The sequence below is a fragment of the Suncus etruscus genome, chromosome 8 (genome assembly GCF_024139225.1).
Source record: "Suncus etruscus isolate mSunEtr1 chromosome 8, mSunEtr1.pri.cur, whole genome shotgun sequence".
In the NCBI taxonomy this organism is placed as follows: domain Eukaryota; kingdom Metazoa; phylum Chordata; class Mammalia; order Eulipotyphla; family Soricidae; genus Suncus; species Suncus etruscus.
The window spans coordinates 58,635,958-58,657,295 of NC_064855.1; the positions used below are offsets into that span (position 1 = coordinate 58,635,958).

Here is a 21,338-nt window from a genome sequence, read left to right on the forward strand (position 1 = left end):
AATTTTTTTAAACAGAAAGCTAAAAATATTTTTTAATAAAAACATCCCTGTTTTTGCCTGAACATTAACTTTTGTGGCAAGTTACCGTTATTAGATATTAAGTACTGAGGTAAAGGGATGGTGCTCTTCCCTCAGTTGAATTTCTATATTGCTATTTCTAGTACAGATAGCTACTTTAAGTAAAAGAAAAGTCTTTGTTCAACATACATTGAACTATACCTGTCTATAAAATATTTGTAGTGAATAGTTTGCTTCATTTATAACCATGTTGTCTTTTTTTTTTTTTTAGGCTGATTTACCATTTGGTGAAGACTAAAAAGTATTTAACAATTAGGTAAATTCTTTTTGTTATGTTGTCTTAAATATTGAACATAAAATTTTTTTAGATGATTTAAAAATGTTTTTAAATGTTATTTTAAAAAATTCATGTAGAGAAACATAATTACTTGGCACATAATACAGTGTACCACTTCTAGTTATTAGCTGATGTCTTTTTTGGTCTATTGATATATAATGAAAGTAGTTTCTAAAATGAGTATTTAATTGAAAACACTTAAAACTATTTTTTTCCCTTAATTTACTTTCATTTGGTTTTGGAGTACATTCGGTGGTCCTTGGGTTTCTGCACCCAGCTCCATACTTAGGAGTTGCTCTGGCCTTTCTTGAGGTAACTTGCTCTGGCCTTTTTTTGGTGTGTGTGTGAAGAGTCAACATTAATGTAAATAAGCAAATTTTCATTTCTTTTTTAACTTCATAATATATTTATTTAAGTACCATGATTACAAACATGTTTGTAGTTGGGTTTTAGTTATGGAAAAGAACACCCCCCTTCTAGTGCAACATTCCCACCACCAATGCCTCCCATCCCCCCTTCACCCTTATTCAAGATGCTCTGGCTTTCTTGAGGTAATCTTGCTGTGCCAGTGATTGAACAAAGGCCTCCTACATGCAAAGCATATGCACAATCTACTGAGCAATCTTTCTTACCCCTGCTTTTATTTTCTTACTATAGCGATTTTTGTAAAGAAACAGTATTTTAACTTGTTTTTTTCCTGACCAGATATAGAGGGCTTGATTTTGGATTATTCAAAGAACAGAGGAAATAGAATATGTGACTTACTAAAACAGATGAATAATAGTATAGAATAGTTGAGAAAAAGGACAAGCTAATCTTTACATAATTAGTATATCAGAAGTTCAAAAATTGAATTATTTATTCAACAAATAATTGCTGGGTACCTCTAATTCACCAGATACACACTAAGTGTCCTGTGGTTCATGCACGTAGATGCAGTCCAGGGGCTAAAAGTCGGATTTCCTTATAGAGAAATTCAGAAAGTAAATCTTATTTCTTGGTTTATGTATGTATGTATGTATGTATATAAAAATTCATTGTATCTTAGTTCATTGTTTAAGATAGGAACATAAACAATAGTTGACATTCAGTAATTCTAATTCTTGTAGGCATTTTGTTTAAGAATTGACATCTAGAGGTGCGGGAGGCCGGGGCGAGGGAGGGAAAAAAAAAAAAGAATTGACATCTAAAGTAAAACCATAAAACTGAATAGAAGATAATTTCTGGGTATATTTGTAATCCTATATAAATCAATTTATGTATTCCTAATCCTATAAAATTATTGAATTTCAGAGTATCTTCAAAAGTATTTAAAAAGGGCCTAAAAGATAGTATGCCTTGCACATACCTGACACTAATTCAATTCTCCACCATACTTGGTCCCAAGCACCTGGAATGGTCCCTGAACATTAGTGTGATTTCCCCCCCACACTAATAAAATTTAAGATACTAAGAGAAAAACTTCTTATCATATACTTCAGTCCAATTACAAAGTTTTATTTATACTAAAATTTTTCATTTATTCAATTTATTGGTTTATTTTAAAAGAGAAATACTGATTTAAAGGTTGTATAATATTTTTCTGAAATTCATAGTATGAATAATTTGAATAGCATCTAACATTGTCTATTATCCTGCATTTACTAATTTTTGGGGGGGTTTTGGGCCATACCTGGCAGTGCTCAGGGGTTACTTCTGGCTCTACACTCAGAAATTATTCCAGACAGACCCAGGGGACCATATGGGATGCCCAGGATGGAACCTGGATCAGCCATATGCAAGGCAAATTACCCGCTATGCTACCACTACGGCCCCTACACATTTTTTTTATTATTTAAATCATTGACATTCCATTTTTCTTCTATTTTAAAAAGTCACCTGTAATCAATTGTTCCAGTTCCTTGTTATTAAATTAGTAATACCAGAATACTTAAGTGCTTGATAAGTGTGTGCATGCTAATTGATATGAAGCCTGTTAAGTTAGTATAGCATGTACCCTTTATGCTGACCTAGGTTTGTACAGTTAAATAATTTATCTAAATTTTTAAAATATTTTTGGTAACTAATACTCTAGAAATTAAAAAATTTGTTCTTCACTAGAAGGGGAAGAATGGCATTGAAACAGATTTCCAGCAACAAGTGCTTTGGAGGAGTACAGAAAGTTTTTGAGCATGACAGGTAACTACTATAGAGCATAACATTTTGAGTATATTTTATTTTGTTCCATTTTTTTTCCAGCTTTTACCAAATCCTTATTTACATAGTACAGTCGTTTCACTTTAAACCCCTTATTCCCTTTCTGAGGGTTATTTGACAGTTTGTCAGAATTAATAATTGGATTAATAAAGGTAAACATTTTAAATAATGTAAATATTAATAATAAAAATTTTAGAAACATATTACTGGATATTTGAATGTGAAAAACTTGTATTTCTTAATATAGATACACATTGAGCACCTTTGCTGCTTCCTTGAAAAAGAACTGAAATTAAGGGATTAAACACACACAGACTCAATGCAACACAGATGAACCTGATTTAGCAGAAGTTAGAATGCTTAGTTTGTTTTGTTTTGTTTTGTTTTGTTTTTTTTGGATCACACCCAACAGTGCTCAGGGATTCTTCCTGGCTTTACGCTCAGAAATCGCTCCTGGCAGACTCGGGGAACCATATGGGATGCTTGAATTTGAACCACTGTCTTTCTGCATGCAAGGCAAATGCCCTACCTCCATATATTAGGCTCCTAGAGTGCTTAGTTTTAAAAAATAGGCAAGAAAATGATGCAGAGAAACAAATTGTTTATAGCCATAGGAATTTGAAACACATAAAGTAGGGGCTGGAGTGGTGGCGCAGGAGTAAGGTGTCTGCCTTGCACGTGCTAGCCTAGGATGGACCACACTTTGATCCTTCAGTGTCCTATATGGTCCCCCAAGCCAGGATTGATTTCTGAGCACGTAGCCAGAAAACAGGAAACAAGACCATAGGAAAAGGAATTTCCAGGATGTGTAAACATACACCTATGCAGAAATCGAAAAAGCAGCAAGTCAGAAGGTCTGGAGATAACTAGCCAGTTGTCACAGAAAGTTTAAATTAAATATTAAAAATTCAGTTGCACTAGTCACATCCAAGTGCTCAATGACTATATGTAACTAGAAGCTATTGCATTCAATAGTGTTGATACAGAACAGTTCTCAAAAGTTTTACTGGATGGCAGTGGTCTGAAGGAATTCATTTTTAAGATGAAATTTACAGAATTAACTATGAGGAAAATATTATGGTAGAATCTGGTGTTATTTTAGTGATCAGCATATTGTGACCGTCACAGTAACTGGATGACTTATGTTTTAATAGTTGTACAGTGTCCTGGTGGCATAAGGGCAGAATTTCAAAATATTTGCTAATGCATTTAATTTTAATTTATGCAGGTGTTAATTATTCTACATGTCTGACTATCAGATCTGACCTGTGCCTTGTTAAGTATAGGCTCAGATTGATTATGAGATCATTTTAAATCTGAATTCACTCTATTCTTATTTACTTTGGTTTTGAGGCTGCAATCAGTGTGGCCCCTAGTCTTTCTTTAATGATGAAGAATTATTCCTTAAATATTGATGAAATCACTTATATTGTAAGTTTAATCATGCAAGTCTCCATCTTAACCTAATGAGAGGCATTTATTTTTGTCGTGATTGTTTTTACAGTGTTGAACTGAAATGTAAAATGAAGTTTGCTATCTATTTACCACCAAAAGCAGAAACTGCAAAATGTCCTGCACTCTATTGGCTCTCTGGTAAGTGTTAGACATTTGAATTTTATAAAAGGTTCTCTCCTTTTATATTTCTAAACTGACTTATCTTTAGTCCTATTGGCATGCCTTGAGTCATACTGAACAAAGTATAATCCGTTTATCCTGAAAAGAATTTCAGACCTACTTAATAACATTTCATTCACATCTTTTTTTGTTTTATTTTTATAATTACTTTAAGTACCGTGGTTACAAAATTGTTCATAATTGAGTTTCACTTATTCATTGTACACCACCTTTCACCAGTGCATGTTTCTGCCATCAGTGTCCCCAGTTTTCCTCCCCCCCTTTTCTACCTTCTTCCCTGTGTGCATTCTGAACCGAAATCAAATCTTTCAATACCATATTATTAGAGATCTATGAATATAAAATTAGAATTTTTTGTATCAAATGGCAGGACAGTTTTCTTTGATGCTAAAGGACAGATGGATGATAGAAATTTAGACTTGGTTTTCTGAAAATAGATGAAATGATCTACAGAAATGATGACAATAATTTTCAGAAGACTTTCTATAAGTTGAAAAAAATGGTGAGAGAAATATTTCATCAGTTATTCTATTGCTAAGATTAATAACTAAGATAGAAGTATTCAAGTTGAGGGGCTGGAACGACAGTGCAGTGGTAGAGCATTTGCCTGGCATGTGGCTGACCCTGGCTGGACTTCAGTTTGATCCCTGGTGTCCCATATGGCTCCCCAAGCCAGGAGCGATTTCTGAGCGCAGAGCCAGGAGTAATCCCTGAGCTTTACCGGGTGTGCCCCCACCCCAAGAAAAAAAAGAAAGAGATATTCAAGTTGAATTCTAAAAGTCGGAATTGTTTATAATTTTCCCACTAAGACAAACATTACAGAAGCTCTTCAGGATCTGGTGATAGTACAGTGGGTAGGGCATTTACCTTACAGCTGATCCCCAGTTCCCCCAATGGTTCCTCAAGGAGTGTCAGGAGTATATTTCTGAGTGTAGAGCCAGGAGTAACCTGAACACTGCCAGGTTGGCCCAGAAACAAAAAGCAGACCAATTAAAAAGCCCTTCATTATTTATAGTTATTACATGTGTTATATATATTTCAGTTTTTGTACATTGAAAAGAGAAAAACAGTTATCTATGAATTTATTATTTTACAAATTATTGATATTTACTAAGTATAAGAAATGAGTAACAAAAGACCACATATACTGTTAAATTGTTATTCATATAAAATGATAGAATAGGTAGCACTCCCACCTTGACAGGCACATTTCAAAATTTTGTGGTTATAGTTTAGATCTCTTGATTTCAGTGTTGTTGAGTCTGTGCTTCGGATACACAACAGTACCACTGCTCTCCCACAGCATTAATATACCCCAGGCCCCTGCTCCTATTCACCCATTACTTCTCTTTTTTTTTCTTCCTATACTCTGCAGGGTTGACCTAGGTATCCCTTCCTCTCCCACTTACTATATTACATCTGAAAAGTTATCCCTACAGTTTTTTTTGGGGGGACATACTCAACAGTGTTCAAGGGATTACTCCTGGCTCTGCACTCGGGAGTCATTCCTGGCAGTCTTCGATGGGGGGACCATATTGGATCCTAAGGATCAAACCCAGGTCTGCCATACATAAGGCAAATGCCCTCCTACTGTGCTAGTCCTCTGGTCCCATATTATCTCTACATTTTAAATGAAAGAACAGAGACAATTCTGGTATTTTGACTAGTTGGCATTAGTTAAGGAGACCAACTGACATTCAGAGCCTGTCTGAAATCCTAATCCCCTGCTTTCCTGTACTGTTGCCCTTCTTCCTTTAAATGTATTTACATTATGCTTAGCTAAATTCCTAATCTTTTGGGAATCAGTATTTTGGTGTAGTTCTCCATAGTAATATGGCTTGGATATGCACTGGAAGATAATATTGTAAGTAAATAGGAACTGTCTTATTCTGCCATCTACTGAAAATCTGTAGTTTTGAAGAATTTATTTTATTATTAAATTTTATAAAATTACATCTAATAATGTAATTTCATATTCTTTTTTTATTAACTTTTTATTGGTAATTGAGTCTCTGATACCTGTTAGGGATATAATAGAAACTATCGAAATGTTTTATACTGCATGCTTTTTTCATACACATCATTAAGCTTTGTTGTAGCTGACTATCAAATATATTGTGAATATAGATTTTGCTGCTGGAAAAAGACTTATAGATGGTGATTATCTTAACATATTGTTGGCTTGTTGACTATTCTTACACTAATAATTGATCATTTCTCTCTTATAACTGAAAAAGATAGAAGTAGGAAAATTCGCAGTAGCAATAACTCAATTTAAGAAAGATGGTCACAGGCTGGAGCAATAGCACAATGAGTAGGGTGTTTGCCTTGCACAAGGCAGACACAGGCTTGATCTTTGGCATCCCTTATGGTTCTCTGAGTTGCCAGGAATAATTTACTCTTAGAATTACAAAGATGACTAGGTAGAATTTTGTTATTGAGAAATACCTCTATATTGTAGATTTTTGTATTATGAACAAATTGTTATGCATTTTGATGTAGGATTTATAACATCTAATTAGCATATTTGATATTCTGATATTTTACTGAGTTTATAACACTTGGCTTATTTTTCATATTTTATAATACAAAAATTTCTAATTTTTTAAGAACACATTGGGTTCTAAGAATTTTTTAGTAACTGGAACTTTAGTGAGTGACTTTAAAAGGACAATTTTAGGAGCATTTCACTTAAGATAGTTCTTAGATTAATGCTATACAACGTATAAGAGGGCAAGAGAGATAGGAGAGCACATAGGGTTCTTGCACATGGATGACCCAGGTATGATCTCTGACATTGTGTATGGTTTCCCAAGCCTACCAGGAGTGATTACTGAATAGAGAGCCAGGAGAAAATACTGAGCACTGCTGAGTGTAGCCCAGCTTTTCTCTTACCCCCCCCCCCAAAGTACAAGAAAGGGAACTTTAATATATTATTTAGAAATATTTCTTGGGGCTGGAGTGATAGTGCAGCGGTAGGGCATTTGCTTTGCAAGTGGCTGACCCAGGATAGACCTGAGGTTGATCCCAGCCTTCCCATGTGGTCCCCCGAGTCAGGAGCAATTTCTGAGCGCAGAGCCAGGAGTAACCCCTGAGTGTCACCAGGTATGGCCCAAAAACTAAAAAAGGAAAAAAAGAAAAGAAAAGAAAAAGAGGGGTGGGAGAGATAGCATGGAGGTAGGGTGTTTACCTTTCATGCAGAAAGATGGTGGTTCAAATCCCAGCGTCCCATATGGTCCCTGAGCCTGCCTGCAGGAATTTCTGAGCGAAGAGCCAGGAGTGACCCCTGAGCACCGCTGGGTGTGATCCCCCAAAAAAGAAAAAGAAATTATTTCTTTAATGAGTTATAAAGTAGCCAAGTTAGCTTTCTTATTATTAAAAAATAGGTAAAGTTTATAAACCATTCGCATTATATCATAATAGTATTTTTTTATCTTAGGTTTAACTTGCACAGAACAAAATTTTATATCAAAATCTGGTTATCATCAAGCTGCTGCAGAACATGGACTTGTCGTCATTGCTCCAGATACTAGCCCCCGTAAGTATTTTTTGTTTTATAGATCTTTTGTAAGATAAACGTTTTTAATACTAAGAAATAAGAGGTAATTAAGAGTAATATTTTGGGGCCAGAGCAGTAGCGCAAGTGGTAAGGCATCTGCCTTGCACGTGCTAGCCTAGGACTGACCGTGGTTTGATCCCCCAGTGTCCCAGATGGTCCTCTAAACCAGGAGTGATCCCTGAGTGTCACCAGGTGTGGCCTAAAAACCAAAAGAAAAAAAAGAGAAAATTTTGTTTTGTTTTGGGACTACACCCACTGTACTATCTCTGCAGCCCCCACTTATCATTATTTACTATTTTTTAAGTAACTTCATGACTCTAAAATATATGCTATATACATTTTGTCATTTTTAATTTTATTCTTGATGTGACTCCTCAGAGGGAAGAAAATTTTGCTATTCCTGTTTTACAGATTAAGGTACTTCAAAACTGAGAAGTTGAGTAAATTAATTCTTAAATTATGTGAGTATGTGTGTCAAAATGACATAGTACTTGAGATTATTCTATAATAGCTGTCTTGAAACATTAAATTTTTTCCTTATCTCAATCTCCATTCCTCTAGTTAAATAAGTATTAGTTTTGATAAAAAATGATTAATATGTGCACATTAGAGAAGTGAGAATCAAATATTTTAGAGTTCAGTTCATCAGTTATATTTTATTATGTAACCTTTGAAATGTCATAAAATGGAATTTCAATGGCAGTGAAAACTGGAAATTAAATGGCTTGCCTTGGAAAATAGTACATTTTTCTTCATAGCCTGTTTTATGAAAGGCAAAAATATCTTTTTTTTGAAATATAACAAAATTGTAATAAAATATTTAATTGTAATAAAATGTTTATTGCAAAATAGCATCAAAAATAGAAAATACCCTGGCTACTATAACATGTATATGAAACTTTAAGCTTTTTCTTTACAGGTGGTTGTAATATTTTTTTTTTTTTTGTGGTTTTTGGGTCACACCCGGCAGTGCTCAGGGGTTATTCCTGGCTCCAGGCTCAGAAATTGCTCCTGGCAGGCACAGGGGACCATATGGGACGCCGGGATTCGAACCGATGACCTCCTGCATGAAAGGCAAACACCTTACCTCCATGCTATCTCTCCGGCCCCAGGTGGTTGTAATATTAAAGGAGAAGATGAGAGCTGGGACTTTGGCTCGGGTGCTGGATTTTATGTGGATGCTACTGAAAATCCTTGGAAAAATAACTATAGAATGTATTCTTATGTGACAGAGGAGGTAATGTCACTTATATATTTATAGCCTAATTTTAATGACTTTAGAATATTATTACATGGATAATCATTTACTTCCTTCTAATATAGCTCATCATTAAATTGCTGTATTGATTATCTTTGCACCTTTATGATAATTCCCCTCTCTCTCTTCTCTCTTAGAATAGATTCCAATAGTGAAGTTGCTGGGGCTAGTAACTTAAAAAGTTTAGGTCTTTTTAAAATTCCTCTCTGTGCCAAAGATGCTTTCTAAGGAAAATGTATTATCCAGTGATTTAGAAGTAACATTTATCTGAAATTTAAAATATTTTCTAATGTAGGCCTTTAAAAGACTGTGATTCAGAAGTGTGTAATTGTATAAAACTTTGAAAAGTCTGAACATTTTTTTATATCTTTTATTACTTAAATTTTCTCCAGCTCCCCCACCTAATAAATGCCAATTTTCCAGTGGATCCCCAAAGGATGTCTATTTCTGGCCACTCAATGGGAGGCCATGGAGCTCTGATTTGTACTCTGAAGAATCCTGGGAAATATAAAGTAAGATTACTTAAGCGTCTACTGACAGTTATTTCAGTTGGATATTATAACATTAGACATTTTCAGAGATTGAAACTAGGATATTATATTTGTATTGGTCTTTATAGTGTTGGAGGCCTAAGGGACTATGGATAATAATAATAAATTTTACTGTACAATATATGCTACAGAATCAGAAGCATATTCAATGTATCTCCTAGTTTTGTTTTTTTTGGAGGGAGCCACACCCAGCTGCACTCAGGGGTTACTCCTTGCTCTGCTCTCAGAAATCGCTCCCGGCTTGGTTGACCAAATGGGATACCAGGAATTAAACCTGTGTATGTCCTGGCTCAACCACATGCAAGGCAAATGCCCTATTGCTGTGCTGCCACTTTGGCCCATCTATTTTTATTGAATATATTCAATTTAGTTTTATTAGGCATTTTCCCCTAAAAGTTAAAGAATAACCTTTATTATGTCAGCATATTTTCTATTTAAATATGAATATCTGTAAAATTTACTTTGATATAATTCCATCTGCTTAATTTTTTTCTCTTAATTTTTTTTCTTTTTGCATATGGGCTTGAATCTCTAAGTGCATCTCTGAAATTGAATTCTGGAAGTGAATTACTTATTTATGATCTTTATGTGTTTTATGATTTTGGATCTAAATCCAAGTCTCCATTTTTAGTTAATTTGTGTGTGAAGTGTTAAAGTTTCATTATGTTACATGCGGAAATCCAGTTTTCTCACAGTTAAAGATACTTTTCTTTCTCTATTATATGGTCTTGTTTCTTGTCATAGATTTGGATGTCCACATATGAGTGTTTGCATATAGAATCTTTATTTTGTTCTATAGATATTTAATATTCACTTGTAGGTAAAGAGGGTTCTACATTGAGTTTGGGGGACCCAGACACTACTACTGCTATTTCAGGCAATCCTCTGGTATGGGTCTTATAGTTCTGGTTTTGACTGGCATTGTGATGTTTTATGGGTCCAGTGGTCTCAGCAGCCACTAGGACTAGACTCAGTAGTGCTTGGGTGGTTATGCAGTGCCAGAGAGGTATGTACTTAGGGCCTTATGACAATTCTCTCAGGTAGCACCCCATCAACTATTTTATCTTTTTGATACAGTTGTAAATAGGATTATTCATGATATTTTAAAGTTTTAAGAATTCTGAATTGTAAAAGTATATTAATCCTGTAGTCATTTTATTGGGGCCAGAGTGGTGGCACAAGCAGTAAGGCGTCTGCCTTGCCTGTGCCTAGCCTAGGATGGACCGCAGTTCGATCCCCTGGCGTCCCATATGGTCCCCCAAGCCATATGAGCAATATCTGAGCGCATACCCAGGAGTAACCCCTGAGCATCACCAGGTGTGGCCCAAAAACCCCCCCAAATTTTTTTATTGTAGGTTTAGATTTTTATTATTGGAAGAATATTGAAAATAATTAATGTTAGGTACTTTGAGAACTATAATGCTATGCACATGTATTTTGACCTTCATCTTGTAGAGGTCTTTGTTAGGTTCTGAGATTTTTTATCTTTGATGAAGATAAAATATAACTATCACCTTTTTAATCCATTTACTTAAAGTTTTATAGGTTTACTTTTTGTTGTTTGTTTCAATGAAACAAGTAAAATTATCATGATATATATGATGTCATAATATGCCATAGTGTTGATCAAGGAAATGTAGCAATGTGCACCTTAGGATTGCTGTTTGTCTTCAAAATTACAGAGCTAGTGAAAATCTCAAGAGTAAATTCATCTCTTTTCTGAAGGAGGAACTTTCAGGAAATCATTTCAGGTGTGCCACTGAAAAATAAGAATATTTCTTTAGGCAATTTCTTAGGGCATTAAATATTTTCCTTTGATATTAAGCTTTATTACAAATTGAACTTAAATCATGTCAAAAGTAAGTTTCTTTAAATAGATTATATGTGATACAAAAGGTAATTTGTTGTGTTAGAATCAGATGATGAATTTTTAGTCTTTTAAAAATGTTAGTGGACATGGGTAAGCATACAAATCGATAAGTACACTAAAACTGGGATTCCTTTGTACCTTTAAAGTGAAAAACATCATTTACACAGAAACATAATTATATTTAAAATTTTTGTCATGTGTCTTTTTCTTGGGGTGAGGCCATACCCGGCGGGCTCTTGACTCTGAATTCAGAAATTGCTCCTGGCAGGCTTGGGGGACAATAGAAGATGCCGGGAACAACCAATCCCAGGTTCATCCTGGGTTGACTGCTTGCAAGGCAAATGCCCTGCCACTGTGCTATTGATTTGGCCCTGTCATGTGTCATTTAAGCAATGCTTAGTGTTTTCATGGCACCATTGAAGAGAAATAATTTGTCTGAGATTTAAGAACATGTTCATAAAGGTAGGAATGACTTTATTACCACTGTGTATTAACTTTAAGCAGTAAAAGATTGCAGAAACTCTGAACTCTTAATGAAAATGTAATATATTCTCTGCAGAATTTTATTTAAAAATTTTTTTTCCACTGGAAATCTTCATTTTATTTATTTTAATATTTTTATTTAAACACCTTGATTACAAATATGATTGTAATTGGGTTTTAGTCGTACAAAGAACACCCACCTACACCAGTGCCACCTTCCCATCACCAGTGTCCCAAATCTCTCTCCTCCTCGCCCTCCCGCCTGTATTTGAGACAGGCCTTCTACTTCTCTCATTCATTCACATTGTTATGATAGTTGTCAGTGTAGTTATTTCTCTAACTGCACTCACCACTCTTTGTGGTGAGCTTCATATTCTCTGCAAAATTTTAGTGGTTACAGTTTATACTTATAATAAAATGAACATAACAAAAGAACAAAAGATGTTCTATTATGTGAAGACCTGTAATCTAAGCTTACAATATAACAAAAAGGAAATAATTACAGGAATTTTTATGACAAATCAGAATTTATAACTCAGTTACAGATAACTTTTGATTTTTAAAATAGTTTATATGTATATATTGATATTTGATTAGACAAAAAATTGTATCTTTAAATGTCTTTTTGTCTTTAAAGTCTGTTTCAGCATTTTCTCCAATTTGCAATCCAATGCTCTGTCCTTGGGGCAAAAAAGCCTTTGGTGGATACTTAGGAACAGATCAAAGTAAATGGAAGGTAGGTACTGGAAAACTATATATATATATATATTTAGGTTTTCAGATTTGTTAGAAAGTAGTATCCTACAAAAGCTAGGAATTTGTCTCAGTGGTAGAGAGCTTGCCTATCTAGCATGTGCAAGGTTCTGGGGTTTATTCCTGGTACTACAAAAGCAAAAAAACAAAGCAAAAAATAGGTGTATATTCCAAGTGTTATTTGCCTAGCCCATTCAGCTTAAAGATTTAGAGTAAAAATAATTAGCAGAAAAGTACACAGATGGCCATAACAGCAACAACAGAAATCCTTTTTAGTTGCATTGAATTTTGAATTATGCCTGATATTCTGAGGCTCACTGCTTCCTCCCTCTGCATCGCCACTAATGTTTTATGTCTATTGCTAAGTTAAAACTAGTCCTAAATTAACATGACCTATGGTCTATATTATACACTATATTATTATATGTACATTACATTTATGTAATATGTAAAGTGAACAATTATGTAAATGTTTGAAACAATATTTTTATACACAATAGTAGATGAAAATAAGAAAGAAGGCTTAATATGTTCTGGAATTAGAGTCAAAAGAAGAGAAAAAATAAATTATTTAATTGAAATAATGTTTAGAAACAAGTGTAAAGGAGTTATAATGAAAATATTTTCAGTTTGCAGAGGGATTAAAAAGGAAAACAATTTTGTTTTGAAATTGAGCAGTGACTTGAGTCTTTTTAATTTATTTTTGTTTTTGTTTTTTGGGGAGGCAGTCCCACCAGGCAGAACTCAGGAGTTACTTGTGGCTCTGAACTCAGAAATCACTACTGGCAGACTTGGGAGACCATCTGGGATGCCAGGAATGGAACCTGGATCGGCCTTGTACAATGCATACGCCCTTCCCACAGTGCTTTCACTGTGGCCCTGTCTCAAGTTTTTTTTTAAAATCACTGTATTGGGGTCAGAGCAGTGGTACAAGCGGTAAGGCATCTGTCTGCCTTGCCCACGCTAGCCTAAGACAGACTACGGTTCAATTCCCTGGCATCCCATATTGTCCCCAAAGACAGGAGCTATTTCTGAGCTCATAGCCAGGAGTAATTCCTGAGCGCCACCAGGTATGGCCCAAAAACAAACAAACAAACAAACAAAAAATCACTGTATTATGCAATGTTAGTGTCAGGTGTGCTTCATCATAGTTTTCTATATTTACATTTAATTCAACATTCTTCAATCTTTTTAAATATGCAGACCAACACCTGTCTTGCATACTGATTCATGAGCCAGCAATTATAATTAAGGCACCCCTACACTTTCAGTTTTATTCTTTGCCACACAACTGAATTATTTTCTCAAATTTACTAACCTCCCTTCCTACTTCCCTATGGTAAATACTTAAAACCTTAATGATTTAGCAGAAAAAGGTACTCTATATATAGAGAGTACCTGAAATACAGTATTCTTGTCACTGGTCTAAATTGTTTTAAAATAAAAAAAGAGACTGTTTTGTTTTTATTTTTTTTTTTATTTTTATTTTTTATTTTTTGGTTTTGGGTCACATCCAGCAGTGCTCAGGGATTACTCCTGGCTCCACACTCAGAAATCACTCCTGGCAGGCTTGGGGGACCATATGGGATGCCGGAATTCGAACCAATGACTTTATGCATGAAAGGCAAGTGCCTTACCTTCATGCTATCTTTCCTGCCCCAAGAGACTGTAATTTGGAAGTAATATTCTGAAGACCTTGAAAATAAAAATCATGATAGATTTTAAGTCAATTTAAAATCATTGTTATGATATAATCTACTTAGAACTTAAATGAGTTTTTGAGTTTGTTTTTTTATTTTCCCCTACAAATCCACCAGAGCTCAGGCTTTGCTTTCAGGGAGCACTCTTGGCAGGCTTGTGGGACCATTTGGGGTGCTGGGGATTGAGACTGCATTGGTTTTATGCAAAGCAGGCAGCTTACCCACTCTATTATCTCTACAGCCTTAAATATTTGTATTTCTACTTTGTCCTAGAATAGTAACTTTTAAAGAATTTTATTCTGGGTACTTAAATTTGTTTTTCTTTTCTTTTTCTTTTTTTTTTTTTTGGTTTTTGGGCCACACCCGGTGATGCCCAGGATTTCTTCTGACTCTGGGGACTGTATGGGATGCTGGGGATTGAACCCAGGTCTGTCCTGGGCAGCCACATGCAAGGCAGAAGTTCTACTGCTGTGCTATCACTCTGGCCTCTTAAATTTGTTTTTCTTTATTTTCTTCTCTTTATAGACGTATGATGCTACACATCTTGTGACAACTTACCCAGATTCTAAGCTGGACATACTAATTGATCAAGGGAAAGATGACCAGTTTCTTTCAGATGGACAATTACTGCCTGATAACTTCATAGCTGCCTGTACAGAAAAGAAAATCCCTGTGGTTTTTAGATTACAAGAGGCAAGTACTAGGAAATCTCATATCTTCTCCATCATAGCCTCAGTATCGTGTTGTTTCTCTCACACATGAACTTTTATTGTCTGAATTACGTAGTATTTCTGATAAGTTCCTGGATATCATTGCTAGACAAATTTTTCACAACTAAAATATTCTTGACTACTATAATTTATATATCTCTATGGTAATATTACAATTAAAAATCCTGGGCCAGAGAGATAATATAAGTAATTCAATTGACCCGAATTCGATCACTGGTACCCTGTATGGTCCCCAGACTTGCAAGAGTAGTCCCTGAGCACCACTGGCTGTATGACCTCATGCATCCTCCAGCAGAAAAAAATTTTTGCTACAATTTGAAAAGTACTTATAAAATCCCAAATAAAATATAAGTAAAATGTTTTGGGGTAGATATGATTTAAAATTCACAGGGCATCAAGGGATCCCACCTCAAACTGTCAAAATAGTCTTAAAAATAGAGTAGAGAACCTAGAGACCTATGCATCCTGATTTAAAACTTTTTACGAAGATATATCGATCAAAATAAGTGATATTGATTTGAAGACAGATAAAACAATTGAAATAGAGAGCTGACAAGTCTTTGTATATCTAGTTTACTGGTTTTTGACAAGAGTACCCAGATGACTAGCAAATAGTCTGTTTCACAAATGATACTGGGAAAACTGGGTATTTTGTGCAAAAAAGAATGAAGGTGAGTTTTTAATGTTACGTATACAATTATTCAAGATGAATTAAAGTTCTTAAAAGTAAAACCTAAACAAATAACTTATATGAACTTGAATCATAAATCCAGGATGGATTTTTTTTATTGTTTTTTGGTTTTGGGGTCACACCTGGTGCCGCTTAGGGGTTACCCCTGGCTCTGCACTCAGAAATTGCTCCTGGCAGGCACAGGAGACCATATGGGATGTTAGGATTCAAATTACTGACCTTCTGCATGAAACGCAAATGCCTTACCTCCATGCTATCTCTCCTGCCCCTGTACTATGGTACTTTAAATCATATTAAATAGTTGTGATTTAACAAACCCATGCTTTTTTCCAAATGACTAAGTCTAATAACATAGTGGCAAATTTAGGTGCTTCTCCTATTCCCTGGATACAATGTCAGGAAAATCTTGTTAGTATCAAGTAACAAAGTTTCAATCTGCCAACAATGACTGAAAATTTTTGGGGATTTTCATAAAAATGACAGAGTTAGAGAACTGATGAAATTCTTTGAGGGAAAGGCGCATCAGTTAATTTATTACTATAAGCCTTATATCTCAAGCAATTACAATATATAGTTGATTTTTACTTAATGAATGAGTCAAATCAAAACAGTTAATTCTTCTAAATGAGAAAGTATTGAAAATCACCAGTCACATTTTTGAGCAACAGCAAATTTTTTTATTCAGATCTTTCTAGCAAACTCCTGTTCAGAGTGATCTACACAGTTAAAAGCAGATTAGATTTAGGTTTATTGTAATTGAATAAGAAACCGAATAGACATGCCTACATACTAATTTGAGAGGTTAGATTTGCAGTCCACCTTTCATTGACATCAAATTATTTTAGGCTAAGAATTTGATCATATACTTTGTAGATTGATTCAAAGTATGATATAACAAGTTATCTATTTTCATGGACAGAAATTGCTATAGCTATACAAGATTTACCCGTATTTATTCCTTTACCTCTTTTTAATAATGTTAATGTTAATAATCTACATTTGTACACTTTCACCTTTGAAAAAGGTTGAGAAAAGTTTAGTGCATGGAGTTACTTGCTTGGTTGTTATGTCATAAAACTCGTATTGTCTTCGATCTGAATTGATTTGGAATAGAATACTATTCTATACTATATATATAGTATATATATATATACTATAACTAACACACAAAGATAAAATCTTTGTCTGAAGAGGAAAGGCCTATTCCTAATTTTAATAATAATGATAATAATAATTCCTATTATTTCTTTATTTCAGTTCCCAAAAATTACATAATGAAATAAATGTTCAGTGACCTAATTCTAAGGAAATTTCCAGAAGTGATGACCCATTCTTGGAGACTAGGAAGCAAGGCCACCTTTAGGAGGTGCTGTCAGGTTCTACTTGAAGATTCTGAAGCGGTTTGGGTTTTTGTGCCCATCTCAGTTCTCTAAGATTCAGAACATGATAAAGAATTCCAGAGAATCAGATATCTCTCACTCATTTCTATATCCTCATGATTAGTATAAACATTTTCCAGAAAAACTCAGAATCAATACTGCTGAAAAGCCTAATAACTTGGGGATTCATATGAGTTCTAATTGGGTATGGAACATATGTAGTAAAAGCATTGCCTCTTAGAATAAATGTTTGTCATAGCTACTGGAGCCCACTGATTTGTATGTGTATTTTTTTCTTTATTTTGCAGAATTGAGTAAAGAATGAAAGAGTGTTCATTTACTTCAGTACTAAAAGAATGGGAATTTTGCAACCAAGTATTTTTCCATTTAAAGTGTGAGGTAGAGGAGGAAAGAAAGGACCCTTTCATAGCCATTAAGTAGACATGATTGCACAAAGCTGTATAAAAACCAACTTAAAAAATTGATGAAAGAAAGCCACCTCAATAATGTTGATGAAGAAAATATGAAACTCGTAAAGATTCATAAAATTGGCCCCAAAACAGTACAATAGGCAGGGTGTTTGCATTGCATGTGGTGTACTTGAATGTTTATGAGCAAATTTAAGTGACATGAATGTCACTTAACGTCCTTAATATACTTAATGTCCTTCATATTGATGTTTCTGAATGTTAGGTAATCTATTACCTCTATTTTGTCTTCTAGGGTTATGATCATAGTTACTACTTCATTGCAACTTTCATTACTGATCATATTAGACACCATGCAAAATATCTGAATGCATGAAAAACACAGAATCTCAGAATCCTAAAATGGTAAGAGAATTGCAAGGGAAAATATTTCAAAACAGTTAATTTTATGATTCTAAAAATGTTTCACCTCCTGAGTTGATATGTAAAGGCTATTTCTGACTTAAGATACCTCCAAATGTTCACATCAGAAATCTTGACAGCTGGGGCTGGAGTGGTGACGCAAGTGGTAGGGCATCTGCCTTGCTTTGCGCTAGCCTAGGATGGACTACGGTTCATCCCCCGGCGTCCCATATGGTCCCCTAAGCCAGGAGTGCATAGCCAGGAGTAACTCCTGAGCGTTACCGGGTGTGGCCCAAAAACAACGAAACAAAACAAAAAATCTTGACAGCTTTTTTTTTCCCAGAGCAATTTGAAAATTAGTATAATATTGGTCTAAGGCTATAGAATATAGAATATAAATATAATTTTATCCTAACAGCACAAGACTTAAGGGTAATTAGCTTAAACTTCCCACCTTTCCAGAATTTTAAAGGCATGGGCATAAGCTGTTTTTATCATGTTTATTTTTCTGTATCTAGTGCAGTGCTTCTCAATTATTTTCTGTCATGCCTCCCTAGGAAGAATTGTTCACACTCCCTCTGTGACTGTAAATAGTATCTTTATTAAAAAATCTTTAACCTTCAATCCAGGACCTAAGGTGGTTGGTTCGAATCCCGGTGTCCCACATGGTCCCCTGTGCTTGCCAGGAGCTATTTCTGAGCAGATAGCCAGGAGTAACCCCTGAGCATAGCCGGGTGTGGCCCCAAAACCAAAGGGGAAAAAAAAAACTTTAAACTGTAAAACAAAATTATATAAAATAATTTGAGCTGATTTTTTAATCTGAGGTGATGTCTGGATTAGTGGCTACAATGAGCACGTTTTGCAATGCATAGCTTTTGAAGCGGGGTTTGAAGCAGGACACAGCAACTCGCAGCTCCAGAGACACACAGAGACATAAATACAGGGCTTAGATTGTTATGACTGTTTGCCGAGGTCAAGGGGGGCGCGCCCCACTATTTGAGAAGCACTGGTCTTGTGTCTAACAAACTGCTTGACTCTAAGCATTAATTCTTAGTTATTGAATAAGGAACTAAGTTGCTGAAAGATGAAATGAATTTCCATTGTTATTATTATTTGTCATATAGTTAAGAATGTCATATAGTTAAGAATGAGATTTCTAAAGCCCAATCCAATAAAGTTTTACTATTTATTAAACCAAAGACATTTGATTACATTGAATTTGGGGAAGTTTAAGAGATAAAGATGAAATAAGATTCATTCTGAAAGTAATTGTAAGTAAGAAATTATGTAATTTTTGTATTTCTGTAAACAAATATTTTCTCTTGTTTAGGTGCAGATCTTCTAGTGGAGCAAGCCTATCAAGAAAAGTAATGTCTTTTTATAAATACCAAATTGTTTCTTTAAGAACCTGATGAACAAATGTATGAAACAAGACAGGTGGAATTTGGTTGCTTTCAAAGAAAAACAAAAGATTTTTCTACTACAGAACACAAAGGTTTTTAATATTTGAATATTTAATAAATATGCCCATTGTATTGTAATTAAAGGCAAAGTTCTTAAAAATTCTAAAAATAATTAGACTTTATTAAACATTTAAAAGCAAATAGTACATATTAGAACTACCTGTAGTAGTCCAGATTGAATTATTAGTGAACACAACACAAAATAGTCCTAACCAGGCTTATGTTTTATGAAAAAGATTGTTTATTCACATTGTTGTATGTGTTAGTAATTATCTCATAAAGAAAAATTATGTTATCTTAATATCTTTGTTCTAGTTGAGCATATAGTTAGAGAACTAGTACAAGATTGATAGATTAAATTTGTTATCCGAGACGGGCTTATGTAGTAATGGGGGCTGACAAAAGAAGTCCAGAATTCATTGGACATATCAATTAATGGGAGAGAATATTCACACGCAGGCTGCAACTTAATGGGCATAAGCTGAATCTGTTGTCCAGAAGACATCTTTTCTCTTTTGTGGAATATTCAGTCTTGCTTTGAAAACCTTTTAACTCATTGAGGCCAACTTCCAAATTCCCTTCATAGAAACTCCTATATTCAACTTACAATATATCATTGTAAGAAAGTAGTTGCTTTGGAAAATCAGAGAAATGGTAGTGTGGGAAGGGAAGGGACTAATCTTAAATGTAGCTGAGTTAGGTTCAATAACTTGTATTTAGTATGATCCCCTGAGTCCCTCCAGGAGTAATCCCTGAGCACAGAGCCAGAGTAAGCCCTAAGCCCTCACTGGATGAGGCCTCCATAAAAGCAAAATGAAAAACAGAAAATAGAAAATATTAGCTTTGTCTTTTTAAAAGTTAAGTGCACAAAAGTATTTTTAAGCTAACTCATTTATTGTTTTGTGATTCATACCCAGCAGTGCTCAGGGTTTACTCCTGGATCTGCACTCAGAAATTACTCCTGGCAAGCTGGGGACCATATGAGATGCTGGGGATCAGTTGAGGACCAGGCAAACCCCATCTGCTGTACTGTAGTCCAATAACTACTGACTTATAGACAGTGATAACTATAATAATGTCATAGTGAGGCCTGAATGAATAGAATGGTGCATTATTAAAGAGTACCTGTCTTGCAAGCATATAATAATGAGTTTAGATTTCCCAGTGTGACAAACCCAATCGTGAAAGCTCGCTATTTGAGCCTGGAAGCTTTGCTGTCTGTGATCACTGGTGCCTCAAGTATTTCTCACCACACCATAGTCTGACATATAAGCACCACAAAAGTGTGTGCAAACCCAACAAGCACTGTAATTAAGAAATGTACAAGCACCAGAATTAGGAAGGGAAATCCCTGACAAGCACATGTATGAGTACCACAGTGACTTCCAGCAAGCACCACAGCCATAATCTGAGTGCCTCAGTCAAGAGTGCAACCTCTGGTAAGCATCAAAACTAACATGTGTGAGCATCACAGCCCAGTGTGTGTGCATAATCCAGGCATCATAAGAACAATAGTACCAATGAAGGGAAGGAAAGCGGGAATGGAAATATTAAAAAAAATTAATAAAGGCAAATACTTTTAGATTATAACAGATAATTGAGTTCATATATAAGAAACCAGTCCATTTTAGTTTGCTTTTTATATGGCCCACCTGAGAGATAAAGTCTTATTTATGCCAAATTGTAAGATGTTTTCTCTAGTCCCAGACTTCAGAACTGAGAATGCCAAATTGGGGTGGAGGAACTGCAGATGGAGAGATGGGGTTTGGTGGGAGAATAATGAATGGAGATGATGTACAAAGGATACTGGTCCTGGGTGTTGGATGACTGGTATCACAAGGCTATGTAACTGTAGATCGAAAGGATAAGCACTAATGGTGCTGT

At 34.9% G+C, this 21,338-nt stretch overlaps 1 protein-coding gene across 1 annotated transcript; it reads left to right on the forward strand.

Annotated features, from left to right (window-relative positions):
- Positions 1 to 249: 249 nt before the first annotated feature.
- ESD (esterase D) lies at positions 250 to 20,748 on the forward strand. Its single transcript, XM_049778835.1, has 10 exons — positions 250 to 334; positions 2,459 to 2,533; positions 4,056 to 4,144; positions 7,626 to 7,724; positions 8,858 to 8,982; positions 9,396 to 9,515; positions 12,545 to 12,643; positions 14,886 to 15,053; positions 17,885 to 17,994; positions 19,322 to 20,748. The coding sequence occupies exons 2-9, from the start codon at positions 2,466 to 2,468 to the stop codon at positions 17,963 to 17,965; spliced, it is 849 nt and encodes a 282-aa protein (XP_049634792.1). The 5' UTR covers positions 250 to 334; positions 2,459 to 2,465; the 3' UTR covers positions 17,966 to 17,994; positions 19,322 to 20,748.
- The last annotated feature ends 590 nt before the right edge of the window (positions 20,749 to 21,338 follow it).

Excerpts from the sequence above, each read along its gene's own strand:
- ESD (XM_049778835.1), top strand. The coding sequence starts at position 2,466 with ATGGCATTGAAACAGATTTCCAGCAACAAGTGCTTTGGAGGAGTACAG. Across the intron at positions 8,983-9,395 it reads ATTCTTATGTGACAGAGGAG|CTCCCCCACCTAATAAATGC; the intron begins GTAATGTCACTT and ends AATTTTCTCCAG. Across the intron at positions 9,516-12,544 it reads AGAATCCTGGGAAATATAAA|TCTGTTTCAGCATTTTCTCC; the intron begins GTAAGATTACTT and ends TTGTCTTTAAAG.